Here is a 25,750-nt window from a genome sequence, read left to right on the forward strand (position 1 = left end):
GGACCTTCACAACATTGTCATGGGTGCTTCATGCTTTAAAGACTTACACATGTGTCACAAGTAAAAAAAAAAGTAAAAAGGTTAATAATATCATATTAAAGATCTGTGCTACCGTGTGTGGCTTGTAAGCATTTAGGTTCCTTTTCATGACTGCTTTTATGGCTTGCTGTTCTGTCAATGACCATTAGAAATATGGGTCAGTTAGTAAGACAGTGACAGGGTGAGAACAGTGAGTGAAGTAAAACAGCAAGCAAGAGTCAGACAAGTCGAAGGTGGATTTGTTTTGTTATTTTCAAGGTGTCCAAAGGGCAGTGGCAGGGTGCCATTTATACAGCGGCAATAAAAAGTCAGTCAGCATCTGGGGACTCGCCCACAAAAGCGGTATTGACACAGTATCAAGACAGGGTGTGTGCAATCTGTGTATTTTTACTCCTTTACAGATGCAGCAATATTTTTAATTACACCTCATTGTTTCAGTCATTATATATCAATCTAGCAGCCACGTAAGATGTGGATCATGATATTTTGGCTGATATATTGATAAGGCTGTGTAGGGTGGGGATTTCAAAGCAATGTAGTAAAAGCAAAATCAGAATTATGACAGTTTTTTATACATTTGCTGAACGAGAAAGTCTTGGCATTGAACAACAGTCAGGGTGCTCAGGTTTAAGAGTAAATGGCACAGAATCAGTTGCAAAATGATATGTTTAGAGCACCCCCTGCTGTCAGGCAATCACTCGCACCTGCTCTACTCCCCAGCGTCAGCACACCAAATTATTTATTTAAAATGGCCGTTTTTATGAGCCACAGACCTGCTATACCACATACGGATGTCAACAGCCATGCACAAAGGGGATATTGACTATCACTCAATAGTCGTCCACCATCAATCTCACCATTTATTACCTTCTGGCAAACCCCAGATGAAGAAAACAAAGATGCACCCAGGTCACTTTGCCACAATACATGTAAAAATTAACTGGTAACTGCAAATCACCTGGATGTTCAATGTAGAAAACCTTTAAACTGTTATGGTAGGTTTAACTGGACTGAAAGAGTCTGGAAGCGGGATTAGATTTCAGCAACAACCCATGGATTTACATAATGTGCAGCATTGTATTTATAGGAGACACCAACACTTAATTCAATAGATATTGTGCTCAGCAATTATTATTGTAGCCACAGTATATCTACCCTAACTGTCCTGTCATTCCCCTTTCTTTCTTTCTTTCTTTCTTTCTTTCTTTCTTTCTTTCTTTCTTTCTTTCTTTCTTTCTTTCTGTATCTCTTCATAACCAATTTCAATACAGTAAAAGTCTGTCAAAATTAAGCTAGGTGAAACCTCATGACACAGATTCTCCAGAGTTTCTAAAATACACAGACATATTATCAACTTGTACATGTGTAACTATTAACATCAGGAAAAAATATAATTAACAGTGTCCATTTAATATATAGTCATCCAGAGGCATTGATGCATTACATCATTAAAATTATTTAATCTCAAGTATAAATTGTAATAATTTTAAATGTTCATAAAACTGTCATGATGTGAATATAATGTGGCTTGTCTGTTGAGTTAGCCACTTTTAAAGGCACTTGGCAAATAACTTGTAGGTACGTGAGCATGTGGATTACGAAGGATTTATTGTGCCACTTTAATTATGATGACTTTCTACAAACCTTACTAAATGATCGATTGATCTTAAGATCGAGTTACAATGCTTTTGGGAAACTCACCCAAGATTCATAAAGGTAATAATGAAATATAATAAAACATAATAAAGAAAAAGTGTTCCTTAGAGACACATAACAACAAGAGTTCAAAGCAAAATTCTATCCAAGTGGTTGCTTGTGCAAAAAAAAAAAAAAAGGCAGCTATGCTGTTTTTTTTATATCATCCATATACTGTATATGACTGTCTGAAATGTGCTTGTTGTACTACGTGGAGGGTAAGTAATGTAATGTTAATGTCACAATGAAGTAGGCTGAATCTATGTCACTCAGACTCTATGCCAAAAATATTTTTTTTGAATTTTGTTGAGGTTTAAGTTGGCTTCATTTGGCTTGTAGGATATTCAAATTCTGTTTTACTTAGTGTAAAAGTGTATTTTATTAAAGATAAAATGTTTAATTAAAATAGTTTAGTGGAAGGACTGATAGTTGAAAAGTCACTCCTATATTAGAAAAATTACATTACTCATACTTAGTTCACTTTATTTACTGTTAAGTTAATTATTGTATAGCACTCTTAATAAATGTGCTGTTGTCTTTTTTCCAGAAATGTACTTTTATATAAATTTAAAGAAAAACATGTTTAGCTTTAGAATTATATTCTTATCTACAATATTTATTAAAACATCATCTCTCTCTTTTGCTTCCTTAACAGGAGATCTTGAACTTCAGCCTTCACCTTTTATTAGCTTTGATAGTGTAAAAGGGATTTTGAGAATTACAGAAACACATGATATAGATGCAGGAGATTATATTTGTTTGGCAATTAATGATGCTGGAAAGGCTACTGGAAAACTTACCTTAGATGTTGGCTGTGAGTATTTCACATGGCATTTACTGTAGGTGAACTTGATTTTTCAAACCGAAGAAGCAGAAGGAAAGTCTCTAAATAGGCCTAATTGCATGGTACATTCAGCTAAGATTCATATTTTGGCATTAAAATAGAAATGGAACTACTATTTAACGAAGGTACTTTAGTGATTAAAAGCCATCTCTTCAATGACAAAACAGCAAATGCAAAGTAAATCGTTTTTTTTAAGTTTCAGTATGCCCACATTTAAAACCAGGAACATATGGAAATCAAAACCTAAAGCTCACCTGTTCAAATTCATAAACAAAGTGCTCCTTTACCTTTTGAGGGCCCTACATCAATGTCTCAACTGATCGAGGACTAATGTTAAACCCTTCTCAACCACAAAAGAGAGAAAAATAATTCCTTTGTTTATTTTGGTTTTGGACACAAACTGACAAAGTTACAACCATGCTCACACAAGTATTTTGACAAGAGAACTCCCCTTGACACCAGTTTATGTACAAAATATCATAACGGACAGTGTGCAAAAGCAATGTCTTGTTTAGGGAAACACATGGACAACTTTTTTTTAATTGCCCATGACAAATTACTTGCTTATGTAAATATATTAATTCAGAGTGAGATCTACTCAGCAACAGACCTGATTGCCCCATATGACTTGTATATTAAAATTTTGTGTTGCACATTACAAGCCTGCTAAATTCAGAACAAAATACTGTGTGCCACAATACACTAATAAAAGCTTTCTATTACTCACAAATTTGAGGGATGAATACTAGCACATGCCAATCCTATTTACCTCAGCCATTAACAATTTAAAAAGTTAATACCCCAGCACATCCCTTCTATAGTTTTTCTGGTTTTCCCTTTTTTGCCCTTCATATGGCTTTTCTTCTGTTTCTAATAGAATTGTTTTCTTCTGACACAACATTGCCTGCTGGGTGTCTAAGCTTAATCAGCATGCATGCCATATTTCCAAAATGACATTAAGAGTAGTGAAGTAAAATATGTTGTTTGGGATATAAGCACACCATGTAAATGATGTTTGAAATTAAGCTGTTTTGTTAGAAAATTTTGTTTTCACTGAAAAACATACAAAACCCAATGAGAAAGTGACATTAGTGTTTAACAAGATTGGTGATAAGTTTAATAAGCTTCAAGTAGATATTTTAAATTAATGAATCTGTAATTTTGGCACAAATTCCTGATTTGTATTGTAATTGAAGAAAATGGTCTGTCAGACTGACACATCTACAAGTGTATGACTGCATAATTTTTAAATATGTAACTTAAAAACAACTGACAGATTTGAATGTTTTTATTTTTTCTCAGCTGCTCCAGTGTTCTTCCAGGAGCCTGCTGATATTTCTGCTGATATTGGCACAAATATCACATTGCCTTGCATGGTACAGGGATACCCTCAGCCTCGGATCAAGTGGAGACGCCCTGACAGTCATTCTGTCATCTCCAAGCCTTATGCAAGAAGTACAATTACTGAAACACAAACAGGAAATCTTATTATTAACAGTATGTACATCTCCAGTGCTTTCAGATTATATTCTGTTGTGGCAGTTATTTTAACTTTTTATCTGGTTTACTTTCTAAATGTTTTAGAATATTTCATTTAAAATTCAAGCTCCTGAATTTTGTAAATACTATATTTCCATAACCACTGTTGCTATTTTAATTGTGTTAGGCATATTATATGGAAGTTTGAAAAAAGAGTGTAACATCAGGTTAGAATGACACACTTTATCTGAGTATTTTGAAAGACTGTAAGATGTTTATTATAAGATACATGTGTTCAGAATGCACTTATGAGCTTGATTTGCTATATTCACAAACAGAATTTACTGTTTTTCTTATTACGGTTTGTTTGTGTTACAGATCTTTCAGTTGAAGATGAAGGGAATTACATTTGTGAAGCTGAAAACCAGTTTGGGAAGATTTGGGCTCAGACTAGAGTAACAGTGACTGGACTTGGTAGTACCATTTATTAAAGTGATTGATTGGTCAAAATGTTTGCAATGTATTACATGGTAAAAAAAATATTTTTACAGAAAAACAGTCAAATTTTACAGTATATTCATGTTATTCCAATTAATTGATATCTTCGTGTATTAAAAACGGTATTCAACTGCAACTTAACCTTTTTTTTTAATTCAACAGATTTTGTCTGTCACTGTAAAATACAAAAATATCTCCCTTTTTTAAAGGAAATCATATCAATTTTACATCTGAAAATTAGTTTTATTTGTCACTTCAAGTTGTGTTACAGAAAAAAATATTTAAAACATGAACACAAAAATTAGACATTGTATAAAAAAAAGCAAAGAAATATGGCAAAATGTACGGCAGCAATGTGTGCTGACCAAAAACCTCAAAATGACAATCATTTGCTATATTTAAACAACATATTGATACCTCTAAAATTATACTAAATTCTGTTACTTTAGGTGTTGATTGTTTCCTTGTTCAAATGCTTAAAGTGGTGGTGTGAGATTTTTTTTAGAACTGAAATTACCTGCTGTGGGCGGCACGGTGGCGCAGTGGGTAGCGCTGCTGCCTCGCAGTTAGGTGACCCGGGTTCGCTTCCCGGTTCCTCCCTGCGTGGAGTTTGCACGTTCTTCCCGTGTCTGCGTGGGTTTCCTCCAGGCACTCCGGTTTCCTCCCACAGTCCAAAGACGTGCAGGTTAGGTGTATTGGCGATTCTAAATTGTCCCTAGTATGTGCTTGGTGTGTGTGTGTGTGTGTGTGTGTGTGCGCGCGCCCTGCGGTGGGCTGGTGCCCTGCCCAGGGTTTGTTTCCTGCCTTGCGCCCTGTGTTGGCTGGGATTGGCTCCAGCAGACCCCCGTGACCCTGTAGTTAGGACATAGCGGATTGGATAATGGATGGATGGATTACCTGCTGTTAAATCAATACTAATTAGTGTTTATTTATGCTGTCATGCAAAATGAATTACAGCACACAAATGTTTAAAACAATTGATTCCATAATTTTACAGTCAGATCAATGGAAGAGTTTTGTCTGTAGGCTCTAAGATTGTAGTGATGACCAGTGTTCATAGTAAAAATTATTTTTTCACACTCTTTAGACTGTACTAAGTACTGATAAAAATACATGTGGCATTTATTTACAGTGACTCCATTAATTGGAATTAGCCCTGAAGTTGTGAACGTCATTGAAGGACAGCAGATCACTTTACCTTGTGTTTTTCTTTCTGGAAATCCTCTTCCAGAGAGACACTGGCTGAAAAACAATGTAATGGTAAGAAAATGATCTGTGGCAAAATAAAACCTACTGTGTTTCTGTCCAATAAAGTCAACTGTGAGCAACAAAACGAGCATATTAATGCAAACATTTAGAGAAAATTTGTTCTAGAGTGTATTTGTATAAAGAATATGTAAATATATGTGTAAAGATATTAAAATAAAATTGTTCTTCATATATTATATAAATGTTTAGAATACAATTATTTATCTTGAGCTGTGAATCACAATGAATAATTCTTTGAATGAGTTTTTCCTTTTAAATTGTGAACTTTGAATAAATCTGAAGTTTAATTTGTAGAACTTTATTTCAGTAGATTGGTATGCTTAGTTAGGGCTCACTGAGACTATAGTTTTTGCACATGGTAGTTAAATTCTTATAAACAGATATGCCTAAAAACAGTTTTGAAGATGCACCAAAAGTAAATATTGTAAACAGTCAGGAAGAGATACCAGCACATTACCATTAATTCAGTTTTACAACGGTTGTAAAATGGCTAAAATGGGCACCTCACAGTTCCAAAATGTTTTGTTACCCTGAATATTGTAAACGTGGAGTTTAGATATTTCCCTCCTGTCTGCATGTGTATTTTTTCCTTGAAATTTCACTCTTCCTCCAGCATCCCAAAGTCATCCATATTAGGTTAGTTGGCACAAATGAATTAGCCCCATATCAACCCAGAACTGGATTAAGCATGTTACTGCAGTTGTTCTCAAGTTCAGTCCTGGACCCCTTCTGGCTATACGTTATTGGTGCAACGAATTTCACAATTACTGAGTCATTTTTAACTTTATGGATCTCATTGTTTATTTAGATTACCTTTTTCCTTCTCTTATTTTGGATTAATAAAATTGCAATAGCAGGAGATTTACTTTTATAAAAAAAATATATTTTTACTTTTGCTATATCTTTAAACACTTAACTCTATTTTGTAATTTTATTTTTACTTTAACTTTTTTGTGTAGTTTGCTTTCTTTAATTAATCAATTATTTATAATTAATAACAAGCAGAGAGGACACCCATGCAAGCAATGCTAATTGTTAAAAATCACCATCAAAATGTATGTCTTACAATAAGAGAGTTTTAACCAAGCAATCAGACATGCAGTGTCAAAAAAGAACATTATAGTATACAGTATAAGATACAGTCCCATTAAAAATATAACCAAATATAGCCAACACAACACTTTAAAAGAGAATTATACATGAAATCATAATTAACACCCCACCTATAATTACCCAGTTAATAAATTCTTGGCAAATTCTGAAAAAAACTCCACATTGTTGTATTAATAGAAAATTCTAGATTTTTTTTTTCTCATTTTAGTTTATTGCTTTCCTACTGAGTTATAGAGGATTATTTAGGATTCTTCTAATTAAGCAAAATCAGTTGGCAAGCTAACAATGTTGTATATTAAAATGCATTAAGTTTATTGCTACATAATCTAATCCCATTACATCTTACTTCTGAACAAGGCTGTTAGTGTATTAGGAGTAACGGTAAGTCTGATAGTATCTGATAAGTAAATAACTACCTTTTGTACTGTCCCAAAACATATGACTTAGCAAGGCCAGGCACTGATATACTTTAGAATAAATAATATAAACAAATAAATCTTAATTGTTGTGTTTAAGATGTAGCTTTCTGTTTTGGGTATTGTTGGCCAGCACAGCAGACAATAAGAATGTGAACAGTGGAACATGTGAAAAGTCATTTCCACATTACTGTTGGAGGCAGTGCCATTAACAGTGAAAAGACTCTTAAAATCGCCAGTTTTATACCATTAAAACAAAAAAAAGGAAAAACAGTCATAAGTATGTAAATATAGTAAGGATTTGCATTTTTCAGTGACTGTGTTGTGCTTCTAAGTCTGTGTGTGATCCAAGATAACGCAGACTATTTCATTTTAGCTTAGATTGGGTGTCTGGCTTTTATTTTTGACTGTTTTATTTTAACAGAGCATGTTCAAATGCTTATAAGTACATATTGTGTTTCTGCAGTTGAATACCAACCCATATCTAACAATTCGCCGGGATGGTAGTCTCCACATAGAACGTGTTCAGTTGCAAGATGGGGGGAAATACACATGTTTGGCTCGTAATGTTGCTGGAAGAAGCAATCGAACAACCACTGTCAACATTTTTGGTAAGTGCTTTACCTATTTTAAATTAGCTAAAATTTAGCATCAAGATTACTTGTTATGGGGAGTGAGAGAAATGATAATAATAAAGCAGGTGCCACATATGGTACACTCTAAGTTTTTTTCCCCACTATTGGTGCTTTCTTCAGTCCCACCTATATTGGTCTACACTTCTTCACATCTGTCATATCATGCCTCAAACCATATAGTAAGTCTTGCCCTTTCATCTCAAACTGCCAAAAAAGTTTCATTTAAAATTGATATATGTTTTGTAAGAAATTAACCTTTGTGAATTATCTGTGCTTCTCCTATACATGCTAATATGAGACTCTCTTCTTAGAGAGTCAAGGCTGAGGGGCTGTCAAGAGGCAGGGCCTGTTAAAGCCCATTGCGGCACTTCCTGTGTGATTTTGGGCTATACAAAAATAAACTGTATTGTAAACTGTATTGTAATACTAAGGGGTTTGTCAAAGCTCCACAACCTAAAAGAGAAATCACATAAAATTCTGCCTCTCAATATATTTATCCATCCATCCATCCATTTTCCAACCCGCTGAATCCGAACACAAGGTCACGGGGGTCTGCTGGAGCCAATCCCAGCCAACACAGGGCACAAGGCAGGAACCAATCCCAGGCAGGGTGCCAACCCACCGCAGGACACACACAAACACACCCACACACCAAGCATACACTAGGCCAATTTAGAATCGCCAATCCACCTAACCAGCATGTAGGAGGAAACCGGAGCACCCGGAGGAAACCCACACAGACACGGGGAGAACATGCAAACTCCACACAGGGAGGGCCCGGGAAGCGAACCCGGGTCCTCAGGTCTCCCAACTGCGAGGCAGCAGCGCTACCCACTGCGCCACCGTGCCGCCCTCAATATATTTATTCCACAAAAAAATTATTGTACCACCTTATTGCGTTTAGCTGGAGGCATTTATCTAGTAGCATAGTTCAGATGAATAAATAATAAATGTGGATATTTAATTCTAGAATTTGATAAGCAAAAATATGTGAATAGAAGAAATCATTTATGTTAATTTTAATTACATTATTTATCCATTCAAATCTTTTGGATCTAATTTTATTTCTTATTGTGGTGATCATTTCAAATTAAAAGGAATATATAGTTGAAACATAAGGTAAAATAACACAACATTGAGTTAATTTTTTTATTTTCAATTGAATGTGTTGATATAAGAGTTTTTGTTGACTTCATGTTTAAGTAAGCCCAAATCTGCAATTTTTAAGCAAACAATAATATGCCTAACTTTAAGGAGCTGAAGTGGAACAACTAGGTCATTCTTCTAATTCTAAGGATTAACAAGAAAATTGTTCTGATCAAAACAACTGTACATGCATGTTTTGAGCATGTTTTTTTTTTTGTACTCTGAAATCAGGATAAAAACTAAAATAACATATCACACAATATTAACCTACTTTCACAAATCACAATACAGTATGTTAATTTCAGTGCTGGAATAAAAATACTTTTCTGTAAAAGTATGCTAATGATTTTACATGCTTAATTGTTATGATATTATTACGAAAAATAGGCTGTATTAAGTGGATATATAATATATATTGTTAGAACAGGAGACCTTGTCTGATTTAGTCTATACTGTATTTAAAGCAGCTGACTTTCAGTTTCAGTGAAGTCTATTGTAGACATTCTTTAGTTCATGTCTAATTTCCTTAGGAATAGCTACAAAACAAATGTAATTGTAGTTTATCTCTTAGGGAATCTCATAATCTTCTTCCAAGTTTCCAGTGGTAATGGGTTCTGCAGACCAAGTTGCAAATATTAGTTAAACAGAGACAGTAGATTAAATATGGTGGGAGTGAAAACTGTAGAATTCCTTTAGGAACATAACCAAGTGCTGTCTCAGCTCTTTTCAAGACTACATAAACTTGTTCATGCAAATGTCAGAGCAATCTAACATATTCTAGAAAAAAAAGATTTGCCTTGTAAAGGTAAGATGTGGTTTATGGTGTTGCTTAGAGATAATGAATGATGAGTTAGAGGTAGTCATTGAGAGACAATTTACTAAAGGAGACGTCTGTTTCTTTATTGTATAATATAGTAATTTGCTTTAATGTATTTACGCTATTCTTAAACAACCTTCAGTCACAAAAACACACAGTATATTATACATATAAATTAACCTTTTCTCATTTGCTTTTGGGTATGCATGTATAGTATTTTATTTACATTGACAGCATATTTTTCAGTGAAAACTTCAGAACAAATAAACAAACAATGCTTTCTTATTTAGAAAAAGGAAATTTAACTCCAAAAGTGCAGCTTCTTAGGCATTTTTATGGTAGTCTTTGAAATAAGAATATTCAACCATAATAACCCATAGTCTCAGTTCCACCTTTAAGAATCCATGTGTTTCAAACTATTTAACTCTCATTACTGTCATAAATTCAAGGTACATACAGTTGAACTTGGTCTGAACTTGCTTTATTATTATTATAAGCTCTCTTTAAGAATTATAGCCAAAACACACTGTAATGTCTGTGACCTGTACGATTTACAGTAGTTTCAGCATAAAATATTTTCAGCTCAATGGTCAAGTCTTTATTAAAAACTGAAAGGTTTTAAAAGATCATTGTTACCATTAAGAAATATAGTTGTTATAGGTTATATTTATCATTACATGCTTACTTTTGTTTACAGAAACTTAGGCCTGTTTTGTCTTTCATAGTTTAGAAGGATTCACTTTAATATCTAAAAATTAATTTATAACAATATAATCCTTCAGTATTCTATCAAAAGCTTTTGAATTGTATCTTCATCTGACAGTTCCTAATATTATTTAAGGTCTAAAAAAAGACGCAGACGTACAGGTTATGATCTATTTATACATATCTGACACCTTGTAATTTTTTAAATATGTTTTTGCAAGGACAAACAAAAAATGAAAAAAGGGTAGGTATAATAATATACAGTTTGAGTTTAAACAGCAAAGTTTTCTGTATTCTTGAGTATGTACTATTAAAGTACAGATAAGATCTCCTGCAAATGTTACACTTAACCATTTTTCTGTTATCAGTTCTTCCAACTATCCAGCATGGTCCTCAGGTTTTCAGTACCATTGAAGGAATCCCAATAACACTGCCTTGTCGAGCAAATGGAGTACCCAAACCTGATATTACATGGTCAAAGGTATAAAAATGCTGAAAATGTAATTTAACTGTTTCATTATATAACATTATATTTAGGCATTTTGAAAAAATATACTATGGCTTTCAAATAAAAGATGAAAATATTGGTTTCATATGTGTTAAATAGTCTGCATTTGACAGCTGTACTTTAGAATGTAACATTAACTTTATTTTTTCTATAAAACAAAGATCTTTAAAAAACAGGTGAATCATTTTATTTTTTTAAGTTAGGTTTTTTGAAAACTTGACAATGATGAGGTGAATGATGAGGTATTTGAGAATGATGAGGTGAAATATGCATATCCCTAATGTCACTATTTATTTTAGATGTCATGTTTTAGGTGTATTACTAACAGTTTTCAATGGTCTTTCAATGGACAATTGTTACTGACTGCTAATTTCAGAATGTGGACTTTGATACCCACTGATAAAAGTAATGTGATTCTCTTGTTGAGTCTTTATAAAAGTACAAGTCAACAAAGACAAATTTGTTCTGTTATTCTTTGCTGTACCTAAAGAATACTATGAAAATCCTATGGCACTGTAGTTTAATCCTGATTTTCACCTCATTATGTACAAGAATTTCATTATTGGTGTACAATTAGTTTGTCACTATTTAAAAATACCCTATTTGGAAAGGTCGAAATAATGTCCTTAATAGAGCAGTAAGAAAATTTGCTGTATTTCATAATAGCTCTGTTATGAGGCTTTCTTGGGAAGTATTGTAAAATGTGTTGTGGGAATTTGACTCTTGTTCAGTTTTGTTCAGTTTTGTTCAGTTTGTTTGACAAATGAGGCCGGAATTTGTTAAAGACAGTGAAATTAGCTATAAAATGCCCTTCATGTTACATTTAGTTGCAGGAATGCTGAGAAATCATGATTTACAGTTGCAGGACTTCTTTGCTGTGATATGCTGTCATCCTTTAGTCTTCCATCTGCAGTTTTCTTAATATATTTGTGACTATGTTACCTCTAAGTGTCTCACTGACTTGGAATAAATTATACTGAAATATGAGTCCATGCCTATTTTTATATCTAAACAAAGAAAAAAATTATCATGATGAAAAACATAAAAAATCAAAGGTATGAGAAGCATCTTTACCTTTCCAGAAAGTAGAGAACATGATTTTTGTTTACTTTGCATATTGTACAATTGCTGAAGTCTATCCAAGATCATATTCTTCTACACTTGGCTCTTTCTCTTGCTTTGTCTGGGCCTTTTTGATTCAGGTCCTTTAAAACACCACCTAGCATAACTATTAAAATCAGTTTTCATCTGTCTGATTTTCTAAACATGCTTCACAGCTCTCATAAAGTCTACAGTGCCGGCAGTTAGAAGGTAGACTTTATAACTATTTCCTTAGTATTAGAACTGTCATTCATGACATGACCTGCAGTACTTTCATATGGTGCTGCCGAATGATAATGTGTCACAGGCAACTCTCAAACTATTGTTGGTTAACACATCATAATCAAAAGGCAATTCGGTGGCTCCATAATGTCTTAACTCTCTGGAGCAGATCAGCCATTTATTGAGTGCATGTCCACCTTATGTTGTTATTCCGAGAGTCTCAGTGTTATCAAGTATTCTAGCCACTGTAGTCATTATCTCTTCGTATCAATCTGGCAGAGAACTGCAGCACCTGGTCTTGGACAGTTTAACTGAGTGGCATTTATTACTGTCAGGCAGTTCATATTCTTTTCAAACAACTACACTAATGACACTTGAGAGCTTTGGCAAATCAACTACATGTATTTCTTAAATACTTTACTGTACTGGATCATTCCATGTCAAATCAACTGATTTTCCAGAAATCCCATGCACTTTGGTCTCAAAAAATTCTGAGCAAAATACCAGTTGTACCCATATTATCCAGGAAACATCCTGTAAAATTATTTTAATGTAAGATCAATACATTCCAAGATACAGCCAATTTTCTGAGGGGAGAGGGGTATGCACAAGACCATATCTCAAGAAGTAAACCACCTAGCAGGCTCAAATTTGGCATACTGGTACCTTTATAGGTATAGTATGTAAATCATAATTTTTGGTCTAGATGACACTACTTGGTAAGAACAGACCTTCAACAATGGAAAAAAATATTTTGCATATTTGACATTGCCGTGTTTGGGCATTCAGAGACCATATATCTAACCGATACAGCCTGCTGAAATTTTTTTCCATGTTTAGATACCTACACAAAAGGTAATAAACAAACAAGCAACTGCATCAGGGTTTGACCAGCAGACCTCTCAAATGTGAAAAAATCATTTTGGGCATAATTTTCAAACTAGCTTAATGCACTGTGGGAATGTACAGATATTTTTAAACTTTTTCCTGTATCCTACATGGTCCCTTCTTTTTCAAAAACAAGTCGTACTTTTCTTATGTGAATCTTTCATATTTATTTTGCATTCTATACATGGGGGGTGGCACGGTGGCACAGTGGTGAGGAGATTTGGGTTCGCTTCCCGGGTCCTCTCTGCGTGGAGTTTGCATGTTCTCCCCGTGTCTGCGTGGGTTTCTTCTGGGTGCTCTGGTTTCCTCCCACAGTCCAAAGACATGCAGGTTAGGTGCATTGGCGATCCTAAATTGTCCCTAGTGTGTGCTTGGTGTGTGTGCGTGTGTGTGTCCTTCGGTGGGCTGGCAACCTGTGGTGGCTGGGATTGGCTCCAGCAGACCCCCGTAACCCTGTGTTAGGATATAGTGGGTTGGACAATGACTGACTTGGCTATACGTGGGTTAAGTTCACTATTTGTTAGTAATAATAAGCATCAAGTTCTTCACACTAACTCTGGTATAGAATTAATAGAAAAAAATAAATCACCAAAAGCACATTAGGCGCAACTCATGAACAACAGCTGCTTGATTTATCATTAAATACAACACTAGCTATAATGAAATGTTAACATCTTGGTATTGCAGCAGCAGGAATGTGACCCAGAGTGTAGGGGTTCTTTGTTTTTGAGATCAAGATGGTACTGTCTCCCACTGACGGTTGTAAGTACACTTAGCAGTGCAATGACACACTGTAATGGTAGCCAACAAATATTGTCTCTAGGTGGCCAATAGAAAGACTGTGCAGGATAGTTTGGATGCATGAAATATCAGGATGTCTTATTCTGCTTCACTTTTGTGATGAATCACACCAATCCAACATTTTTCATCATACACACATCCAACATAGCTTCCAGCCTGGTCTAATGTGAGGGACACATCTGATCCATCAGAAGTGTGATCGTGTAGAAGGCAGGATCTCAGCTGCTGCTTCAGTGGTGAATATTCAGACAGTCAGTTGACTGTTTTTACCAGACACCCCTCTGACTTTGAGTTTGCTATCTTCTTTAGGAATGTAACAGTGGAATTCTCGATTACCAAGTACTCTTTTGGCCATGGAGAATTGCATTCTCTGTTCAGCAATGTGAGATAGGACATCATCATTTAATATGAAAAAAATGTTGATGTTTTTGATAATTTACTGATTGAAAACTCAATGATTACCATTATTGACACATGGAGCATTCTAACTATGTTCAGGAAGGAAAAACATGAAAGATTTGAATAAGAAAAGAAGGGACAGTGTAGAATAAATGAAAAATATTTTTTAAATTATCTGCACATTCCCACGTGCCGTTAGGGTGCTCTGAAAATAAAATCCAAAATGATTTTTTAGATTTGAGACGTCTGCCGTTCAAACCATGTTACAGTTACTTTTCTGTTTATTGCTTTTTCAGAAAGTCTAAATAGTTATCTAAATAAAGACAAAAATCAAAAGTTTGTGTTGGTTACAAATATGTGTTCCTGAGGCCAAAACATAGCTAAGCCAAAAGCTCAAATTAAATTTAGGTCAATTTCAAGGGGCTGCTTTGACCATGCAGAGTCATCTGGACCAAATGTTTTAATATCATCCCATACTATACTAGTGTGCAAAGTCTGAGCCTGCTCAGTGGTTCAGTTCTTGAGCTATGGACTTGTGAAATTTGATGACAAAATGAGGCCAAACAAAATTGACACCCCCCACAGTAAACTGGCTATATCTTGGAAAGTATTGATCTTACATAAAAACAATTTGCAGGGTGTCTCTTCACTAACATGGTTACTCCTGATAATTTTCGCAGAATATTTTGAGTCCTAAATGAGTGGGCCATTAGTTGATTTGACATGGAACAACCCTACTGTATGTTGTATATTCTGTATATGTCCTATACTAATGATGTTCTGTCTGTTGCTCATTTGTAGGTATTGCTGTTGTGGTTTCTGTTCCTTTTTACTTTATTTTTACATGATAAATTTTAAGAGTAAAAATTCTAGTTTTAACATGATAATAATTCCATTTTTAGTATATGGCAAGAAAATTAGTCCTTACGTTGAGATGGGAATATATGTTGTAATTTTGTTTTCCCCTGTTATTATACTTAATGTTGCCGCATTCCTATAACAACATCACATTTCCGATAGTTCAGACACTGGAGAACCTTCCTGTCATGTTTTTAAACATACCAACATAAGCTCAGGCTGACTCAAGCCTACTGTATAGTATATTCCCAAATGTACGGCTGAGGGTCTGAGAATTTGTTTAGCAGCAAGTATGCGTTCTGATAGTGTAACGGGTACAAGATACAGCAGGAAATGCTGTTTTAAATTTCTCTGAGATTAGTTAATTAACAGCCACAATTCACAAAATAACATACAGAATCTCAACATCAGTACTTCGTGAGTATCCTTCACTTCACTGTCACAATGCTCTCAAAAGGTCATAACATAGCAGTTGTTTATTTACTGTAGCTTTAAGTAAGGAAAGGAAGAGAAATTCTCTTAATGAAAGAATGGAAGAGCAGACAAATTTGGAACAAGAGTGAGCTTCAGACCATATTTGAGGTAAAGGGAGTATTTTCTTATAATAACTGTGATAAGCCCCACTGCCTCACAAGTCCTGGGTTTATTTCATGGCAGAGGTTGATGCCACAATCTTTGACAAGGTTGTGTGTAGTCTGGGTTTTCTCCAGTAATCCAGTTTCTTCCTGCTTGTCAAAGATATGGATTGGGTTGATTAGTGTCTCTAAATTGGCTTGGTTTGAGTGGTCTGATTGTGTATATAAATGTAACCTGTAGTGTAGTGGTGTTTTGTTCAGAGATAATTCTTGCCTGCTTCCGATGATGCTAAGGTAGACTTAATCCCCTGTGACCTCATAATTTTAAAATTAGTTTAGAAAGTGAGTGGGATGATGTGATGCATAATTGTTGTTAGTAAGTGTGTCCAAATGGAAGTATACACGATTCAATGGGGGTGACACTCTTTGGGATCTCTCGGCAAAGACAGAATATCTCCACTGAGGGATGAAATGTCAGATAGTGGTGGGTGTTTGTGCCGTTATTATGCCTTTTCTAACTCTGCGAAGTATTGTTGTTGTTATCAAAGACTGTAGGATGTTTAAGCATAAGGTCGACATACTGCAGATATCTGTAGTTGAACTTAGTTTAAACTGTTTGCTTTTTGTGATTTAAAGTACAGTAATATTGTTCCACTATTATATTATTAATATGTTTAAAATATTTTTTGAAAAATAAGTAATAATGCATTATTCTTTACATCATTACTTATTTTTCCATTAACAGACATTTTCAAAGCAATTGCTGACCAGTGCTATCCTTGAAGCTTTATATTTCAAAATCCAGAATTGCTTCCTCTGTTTTTAGCTTATTATGAAATTTAAATTGATGTTTCCCTTTTGAAGAAGCTCTTTACTTTATACTGCTTGTTTTAGATCCTAAACAGTTTCTCTAGCAGCTTCAAAAACTGTGAATACTCTAATAAGCCTTTATGAAATACTGAATGATGTAAATAAATAAAGTCACTTTTAAGTTATTTTGTGATTTTACTTGTTCTAGGATTATTATTATCTTGCCTATGTCATATATATGTTTTCTTTTCTAATAGAAGGGTGAGCTGATTGACCTTAGTGGCAGAGCCTTCTCATTAAACCCAGATGGCAGCCTCTTTATTGTTTCACCCACTGGAGATGAAACAGGCGAATTTGTGTGTACGGCTACAAATGCTGCTGGATATACGTCGAAGAAAGTACAGCTAACAGTTTATGGTACTGCATGATTTTTCAGTCTCAGACAAAAATATCTTCATTAGAGTAGAAGAAAGCAATTATTTAGCATACTGAGTGATTACAGTTCCAAGAAAAAGTTTTTGAACCCTTTAGAATTACTGTATGTCTATTTCTATTTTTGTATATAATGTGAAGGACGATATTCTTCAAGCATAAATCCTGAAGATAAGCAAAGAGAATCTTATTAAACAACAAATCCACAAATGTACTTTTTCATGTTTTCATAAAATGGATTGAAACCATATTTATAAACTTTGTTTTCACATTTAGTAAATGCGTAATTAAATGTAAACTCTGGAAGTTAAGGATTTATATTTAAAATAAGAAATATTTAATGTTGTTTTGAATGTTGTGAATGGCACCTAGTGGCTATCACTGCTGCCTCTCAATTTCACATACATGGGTTTAAGGTGCTCTCACTTTGTCTCGGGGTCCACTAGTGTCTGCCCAAAGATGTGTCTGTTAGTTTGAAAACTGGATGACTCTGCACTGCTGAAATGCGTTCCAACTCTAAGAGATCCTGGAATTTAAAGAAAAATATAAAACTTATTAATCCTATTGTAAAATGAGCATGCAAACTCTTAATGATAATTGTTTTATTTAAGATGCTTTCAAAGCTTTGAAAATGCAAAACAAAGGGAAAAACAAATTATAAAAAACATGTTACTTTTAGCTGTTGATCTGTGTTGTAAGTAATATGGGAGCACAGATTACTTGATAAAGGCAAGGAGACTGAATTAACAGATTATGAGTTTTATTAAACTAGTTAATGACAGGCAAAGGAGAATGTGAAGTGCTCAAATAAACAATATTTGTTTGGTTTACTGAGTCATGGCACAGCTAATCTTGAGTAGATATGCTTATCTTTATATATAATCTTCATTTGGATCTTGATCTTTGTTTGTCCGCGAATTCACTGCCTTGTGTGGTGTTCCTGCTGTGTTCAGTAGAGGGCAGTAGTGATGGAAGAGGAGAGGAAGTGAGGGGGAGGATCGTTGGATGAGGTTGGAGTGTGGTGATTAAAGAGGATTGAACTAAAGGAGACTACGTGCTGTTTGTACTGGCTGAATACACAACACCTTGGTTGTTACTTTTGTTTACAAATATTGTCGATACCACCCTTTGTGTTTAGATCTGGCGTCGACACCGTGCTTTGTGTTTAGATCTGGCGTCGACACCTGCTTCGTTGTCGAGACTGTGGTTTTTTGTGTTTCTATCGACCGTCATTGGCAGCACTTCGTCCAAATCGAATATTCACCCACTTCTTGGAGTTGGCAGTCAGAGTATATAAGTCGGGCACACTTCTGTGATTTTTCCATCAGTCGGCGTTTGGAGTTCAAGAAAGAAGCATTGGTTCTTCCTTACTCTTTGGATTGCCACAAAGCAACCTGCGAGATTGGAGAAAGGTTGAGAAGAGATCGTGACAGGAAACGACAGCGTCATGAAAACGAGACGGACTATGAACGGAGAGAAGCAGAAATGCTCCTCCACCACCACATAATTACTATTCGTACAGTGATTCCGAGTAGGCCGTTCCTATTGAATCAATGTCCAAGGGTTTTGTTTTCTAATTTTGTTTCCCTTATAAAAAATCATAATGCTGTGCGACGAAGGGCCCAGTTCACGACTGGCAGCTGCGTTTAAACAGGGAGCCCTTCACAGACAACTTTAACACGCGCAACGTAGTTGGGCGCACATGGCTAGTGTGTTTAGAATTGACATGACAGACATTTTATTAGCTGTCTTTCAAATGCTGCAATTTAGATTAATCTCTCAAAACATGCCAGCTATTCTGCTTCTGAACCTGCAAAGTAGCCCTAGTCTATTGTAGATTCATCATCACAATTCATGATTGTCATCAGCATCTTTTATTTAAAAGTAGAACTGATTATCCTAGAGGTTCACATACTTTTTCCAGCAAAGACAGTGAATGTTGGATTATACATTTGGGGAAGAAGTGTTATTTTGTTATGATATAGTATCTATTTAATGATATTTACTTTATCCCAAGTAAGTTATTATAAGATATTTTATAGGTTTATGAAGTTTTTTCTAGTTATTGTATTTATACATACAGCCATTCTGATACACACTGATATAGTGCCTATGGTATGTGAGTTTCTTCTTTTATATACTAGCATAAACATATTTTATATGGCAGTTGCCAATCAGTCCTTATATGAATCTTGTCATAGTAAAAAGTGTTGTAAAGACATTAGGGGTAGCCTTTGTGCTACTCCAATAAAAACACTCAAGTATAAACATTTACTGTTTTGCAACAGTTAGGTAGATAGAACTTTATTTGATTTTAGAATATCAATTTTATATATGAGTCAAATACCAAGAATCTGTTTTATTTATTTTATTTTCTTATGATATGAAATATTTATCAAAATATTTTAGGTTCATTTACTATCTGAAGATATAGTCTATAGTGCCCTTCATATATGCTTAAGTTTTTTTTTCTGCATTTTTTCCATTCTTGTTTTCAGTATTATTAAAATAACTTTGAAAATAACTTGTTTATTGTAGTGCATATATTTCTTCTAGTTGAATATGAGTAACAGTGTCTTTTTCCTTGCTTATAATGTATATTCTTACCAATTTTAAGTAGTCGGTTCATTCTGAAATTAACAGATTATAGCTTTTATCTACTACTTTATATAGTATTTGTGCTTATAATTTCCCATTTTAAAGTTTGGCTTGACTAAATGCGCACAATTACATTAAAAAAAGTTTTATCTAAAGAACTGTTCCCATTCTCTGATAAATTCCAACAACAGTGAAGCCAAGAGTGTCTGGTCAGCATGGGAAACAAGAAGAAGGAGATGACCTAGTGGAAATTTCAGTAATAGCCGGAGAAGATGTCATTCTGCCCTGTGAGGTTCAAAGTATCCCACCTCCAATCATTACCTGGGCCAAAGACATGCAACTTATTTCCCCTTTCTCTCCCAGGCAAGTTATTAATATAGAATATTCTTTAATATATATCACCTTTAATAGTTTGTATGTTAAATTCTGTGATGAAGAAAATGATTGCAAAGATTGTTGCTTTAAAGAAAGTGCATATTTTTGGTAACCATTATGATGCTTTTGAAAAGGAAACATCTTTAAACTTCTAAAATATATGACATACAGTTTGCTTGTTTGTGTAGAGTACATTGTGGTCATGACACTGAGGTTTCAGTAAACAGCATTCTTTGTGGTGTTCCTGTTCAAGATGACCAGCACTGTCTAGATCTTAATAAAGTTACAGTTTTCCTAATTGACCAATTTCTTTACATTTCCTTTTGTTGAAGAACTCAGGCTAATTGGGCCTAAAACACTACATAGATTTCCAGGTGCTACGTGGCATACATTTTATTATTAAACATTGACAAAATTGAACAAACACCTAATATTTAGCTGAAGTGAGAAGGGAAACTAGCCTTCACTGGCTTCCTGTCTGATCGAGGCTCAACTTCTCCTTCTGTCTGCTACCAGGAGTACCACAATCAGTTACAGTTGACTGCTTCTACAGTTTATGCAGAAAACCCAAGTAAATGTGTGCTCTGAGTTATATTCCATTTGACTGTTCTTAACAACCTGGTGTTTTAGCAGTAGTGCTGCTGGGGAAACACTCACTTGCATGATTGGGTTACCTCTACTTTTTCAGCAAGTTCCCTCAGGGAAGAATTCAGGCTAAAACTCTTAACTCAGAACTTTCTATACACACAGGCAATAATCAGAATTCAAGTTTAAAATAAAATGTCTTTCTCAGAAGTTCCATTTTTCATTGAACAAACATAGTCATGTCAGTCAGTCAATCATCATCCAACCCGCTATATCCTAACACCGGGTCACGGGGGTCTGCTGGAGCAAATCCCAGCCACCACAGGGCGCAAGGCAGGAACAAATCCCGGGCAGGGTGCCATTCACCGCAGAGCACACACCAGGGACAATTTAGGATCACCAATGCACCTAACCTGCATGTCTTTGGACTGTGGGAGAAAACCGGAGCACCCGGAGGAAACCCATGCAAACACGGGGAGAACATGCAAACTCAGCGAACCCAGGTCTCCTTACTACGAGGCAGCAGCGCTACCACTGCGCCACCATGCCGCCTGAACAGACGTAGGTTACAAATAAATTTAACATGAAAGGGTACGAAAAGACTATTGCTAGCCCAGTGATCTCAGTTAAGAAGACCACTTAGTATCTATGACCATCTAAGTATAAATGATCAATCAATATCTTGTAGGTGCGACTAAGTGGAGCTCGAGTTTCTCTTGTCATAGGAATACAATGTTTTACTACTAAACATGCAGCTCATTTAAAAAGTTTTTTCTTTTAATGACTTGTACTTGGATTTTTAAACTCCATTGGTCACATACCACTTGCAGCTAATGACCAAGACCAGCTAAACCAGCAAAGATTTTAATTACCCCTGCCTGAGCTGCATCTTAATGGACCAGCATCTCCTCTCACACTCCCATTTCAAAGTAGAGGCTAAAAGCTTAGGCTTTTAATTTAACTGTTTAAATTTTGAGTGTCTGTGCCAGATAGGCCTCCACTTTTCATTTTAACATAAAAAATAATAAGACATGAATCTAGTTTTACTAGATGGGAATGGAAGAAAGAACATCAAAACATCTGTGTAATGAAAATTTAAATGCAATAGTACTCTGGAGGACTGCAGTCTTTGTATTAAGTTATAAAGTTTTGGAGAACATAGGCAAGCTAATCCTTCACCCATTTCTTGGCAGTCTCCCTTTACAGCCACAACAATCTAAGCTAATGTCCCAGATAATATTTAAAGATGTACATTTTGGCTATCGCTACAATGTCAAAGATGGGTCTGTTTCTGTTATTTTCAGAAGTTTATTAGGAGGGCAAATATTTCCCTTTGATTAAATATCCACAAACGGTCATTTACTCAGTAACACATATCTCCTTTGAGCGAACAACACAGATCAGTGATTGTTATCCTTCTGTTTGATTTAAATTTTTTTTGTTTATTATTCCCTTTTCTTTAGATTCTCTCCTTAGTCATTTCATTTTTTATTCATTTTTTGGATTAAGAATGAAGCATAATTTGGCCTAATTGCTAACTGACAATTAGTTTTCAGGAATAACTGCTAATTTTAATGTAGTCACTTGAAGAACTCAAAGGAAATAAAAGGCTAAGCACTGCATTCTGTTATTCTGTTTTTTTTGCCAAGACCTCCTCATCTTCATCGGTTTTTGAGTAATTATTATTTTTACTTTACTAGGAGTTTATTTTTGTTTATGATTAAATGGTTTTCAATAATTTTACAGTTGTCTGGTTAATTATTATTTCTTGATAAGCTGGATAGGTATTGAGTTTGTCTTTCCATCTCTCAGTCCACATGCTCTTATTTCTAAGCACTTTTGGACTAGCCTTTTTTTCTTTTGGCCATAATACTTATTTATTCTAATGGATAAGTATTGCCCATGTTTTGTTTTGTTTTTTTCATTTCAGTGATACTGGAGGCCTTTGGCACTATTAAAATTTAAACCATAACAGCGCAGTAATAATTCTAAGGGCACATGCTTAATTTAATAATAGCATTTAAACTAACTGAACGGTGCTTTGGAAACATGCATGTGGGTGAAAAACCTCATACTCAAGTGACTTTTCCACTTTTTAATCTTCACACATCCTATAAATCTTGGTGCGAGAATTGAACAAAGTACTACTTATTTTCTGCAAAAAAAAGTAAGTAACAGTGAACAGTTTATCTGAGCTACATAATCCAAGCCTGAAGTTGGGGGCAGCAGGTTGTAGGCAATCTAATGCTTTTAGGAATCCATATGTTATTTGTTCACTCCACCCAGAAGCTAGCTTAATCATGAACATATGGAAGCAAGTACACTTGAAAATCTCAAATGAATATACTTTATGGCCCCACCTGTTTTGCTTTGTGCGTGTGGTATGCTAAGTTGAAATACTAAGAGTAGACTTAATATTCACTACAAGATTTAAAGTTTACATTCTGTGGATTTCCTGTGGTAGACTGGCACTGTTAGTTGCAGGCTACTGTGTTATCCCTGATGCTATCAGGATAAGCTCTGACTTCTCAAGACTTGTTATGGACTGAATGTGTTGTAATGCACATTAGTGTTCTTCTTTCAGATTTGAGTGGGCGATGCGTGATTTTCTTTGTTTTTTTCCATAAGTATTGGATTTTTCATATGGCACTAGTGTGAGAGGCTCTGTTTTGTTTTTATTTTTTTATTTCTATTCAATCTTAGTGGTTGAATTTCTTATAATTTAATGTGTGTTTAGTTCTGAAATAAAAAAAAATTGATCACAAAAATGATAAAAAAAAAATAAGCCTTCCCATACTATATGATTTTAAAATGATTTTCTAATGAATACATCTTTTATCAAAATAATTAATGTCTTGAAAATATAACATCTACCTATAAAGAAAAGTAAATAAGAGTTTTATTGACAATGTAATATTCCATTATCATTTATGTTTTAAGGTATTTTACTTGACAACAGCACTGCTTATATTTTATATTATTTTTATATTATATTTACTGTTTTTTGTTTTCACTTTAATCTTGTTGAAAATCTAATTTAAAAATGTATATTTTTATTTATAGACATACCTTACTCTCATCGGGATCGATGAAGGTTATTGAAACAAGATTGTCCGACAGTGGGTTATACTTGTGTGTTGCAACGAATATTGCTGGCAATGTTACACAAGCAGTAAAACTCAACGTCAATGGTAAGTTATGTTATATTTTAAATATCTAAAAAGTAATTTTACTTTAAACTACTATAACTTTCTAAATCTGAATAAAACTGAATAATGGCCATTCCTTTTAAGTAGTTTGAATTATTTCAAGAAAAAAATATTGTGTTCATTTTTATATGCATAAAAGTGTTATTTTATGGTGCAAATTCAAGAACCAATTGGCTAAAGCACCTTAGTATTGGCCATGCACCATCCTCACACAGAATAGTTGTTAATTGTTGATTGTTGTAGAACTGGAAATTACTTTATGTGAGTGCTTAGTTATTTCATGCGTACTGTAGTTATATTAATATTTATATAAAGTAATGACTATAATTTCCCTAGTATGTCGCCAAAATGTAAATCGATATCTTTAGAAACTGACATGCACATTATACATATGGTGGCCCTACACTGCACTAAAACCAAATAAATAAAAGCACTAAAACAAGCCCCCTAAAATGGAAACCCAAGCCCCCTTCATAAAACAGGACATTAAAAGCTTAAGAACTTTTAAAACAGACATAAAACTAAACAAATAATCAGTCCATTAAAAGTTGAAAGTTCTTAAAACATCCTTTTCTGGCTTGAGTCCTATGGGTTCTTTAAAGTCAGTCACCTATCCCACTTGCTGCTCTGTCTCCAGTTCTTCAGACCCCATTGCCACCTCATCTCAACGCTGACACCATCTGTGATGGTGTGGATCTGCCCCACGCTACTGCATCCCAACAGGAGCCTCCTCAACTCTCCAACGCCGATAGCCATGACTGGGATAAGCTGGACAGATGAGGGCAAACACAACAAGCAAGGGGATAGTGTAAAGGTGCTCAGTGCTTTTATTAAAAACAGTCAAAACAAAACAGTGTTCAAAACAATAGTGTAGTGCTTTTAAAAATGTCCAATAAATAAATAATCCAATAAAATGAGGTGATAGTGGAAGTTAAAACAATCAAATAAATAATCCTTTTAAAATGAGATTAAAAACATGGCAGGAAAATGTCCCTAAAAACCATGAGCCCTGGTGCAGTCCTTAAAAACAGACTTCTTCTTTGCTTAACCCAGGGTGGGTCGTTGCAACCAAGGAGGTGGCTGACCGGCAGTTCAGCCCACCTTCATTACTGCTGCTACACTAGGGCCCCTGTAGCTGTCTCTGTCTCCCAACAGAGCACCCAGGCTTGTGCCCCTGTGGTCCATGGCACCACATGCAGGATGTCTCTAAAGAGTCTCTCACTCGCCTGCAGCTGCACTGCCTCTCTCTGGTGAGTCGCTACAACTGAGCAGAGCTTTGGCCACTCCAGATCCCAGGTTACTCAACTGGAGTGGCTATCAGCCCCTGAGCGCCGTTTGAAAGATTCGAGGACCTCTTCCTGGCTGTTCACTTGCACTGTATCTCTCCCCTGCTCCTGGCATTTTTCTCTCTCCATCTTTCAACCTCCTTTTTTTCCGATCAGCCTTTTTCATTTTATTCTTATTTTTCTCTCTCTCTGTCTCTATATATGTATCTTGCACTTGCACTTTCCTTTTAAAGCGGGTACGTGGCACAGCTGCAGTAATCAGCAACTCTTGGTGCCAATTAGGGTCATGGGCGATCCTGTACCTGTGCACCAAGTGCAGGGCCATCTGCTCCTGCATTGTGCATGGGAACTGCACTCACCACGCTACCATCCCCTCCCAGACGATGCAAGTCTGGCCATTATTTATTTAAAACTATGCCAACCCCATGGACCTCACTTTACCACATG

General features: G+C 35.1%; 1 protein-coding gene across 1 annotated transcript in view; it reads left to right on the forward strand.

The window, feature by feature from the left end:
* The window catches only part of hmcn1 (hemicentin 1), a 281,768-nt gene that overhangs the window by 124,819 nt on the left and 131,199 nt on the right, over positions 1–25,750 (forward strand). Inside the window, exons 15-23 of the mRNA XM_028811373.2 lie at positions 2,390–2,548; positions 3,881–4,075; positions 4,436–4,531; positions 5,688–5,815; positions 7,820–7,964; positions 11,025–11,137; positions 17,076–17,235; positions 20,040–20,211; positions 23,872–23,999. Of these exons, the coding sequence (XP_028667206.2) occupies positions 2,390–2,548; positions 3,881–4,075; positions 4,436–4,531; positions 5,688–5,815; positions 7,820–7,964; positions 11,025–11,137; positions 17,076–17,235; positions 20,040–20,211; positions 23,872–23,999 (1,296 nt within the window). The remainder of the gene's footprint in view (positions 1–2,389; positions 2,549–3,880; positions 4,076–4,435; positions 4,532–5,687; positions 5,816–7,819; positions 7,965–11,024; positions 11,138–17,075; positions 17,236–20,039; positions 20,212–23,871; positions 24,000–25,750) is intronic.

Source organism: Erpetoichthys calabaricus, chromosome 10 (assembly GCF_900747795.2).
Source record: "Erpetoichthys calabaricus chromosome 10, fErpCal1.3, whole genome shotgun sequence".
Taxonomy (NCBI): Eukaryota; Metazoa; Chordata; class Cladistia; order Polypteriformes; family Polypteridae; genus Erpetoichthys; species Erpetoichthys calabaricus.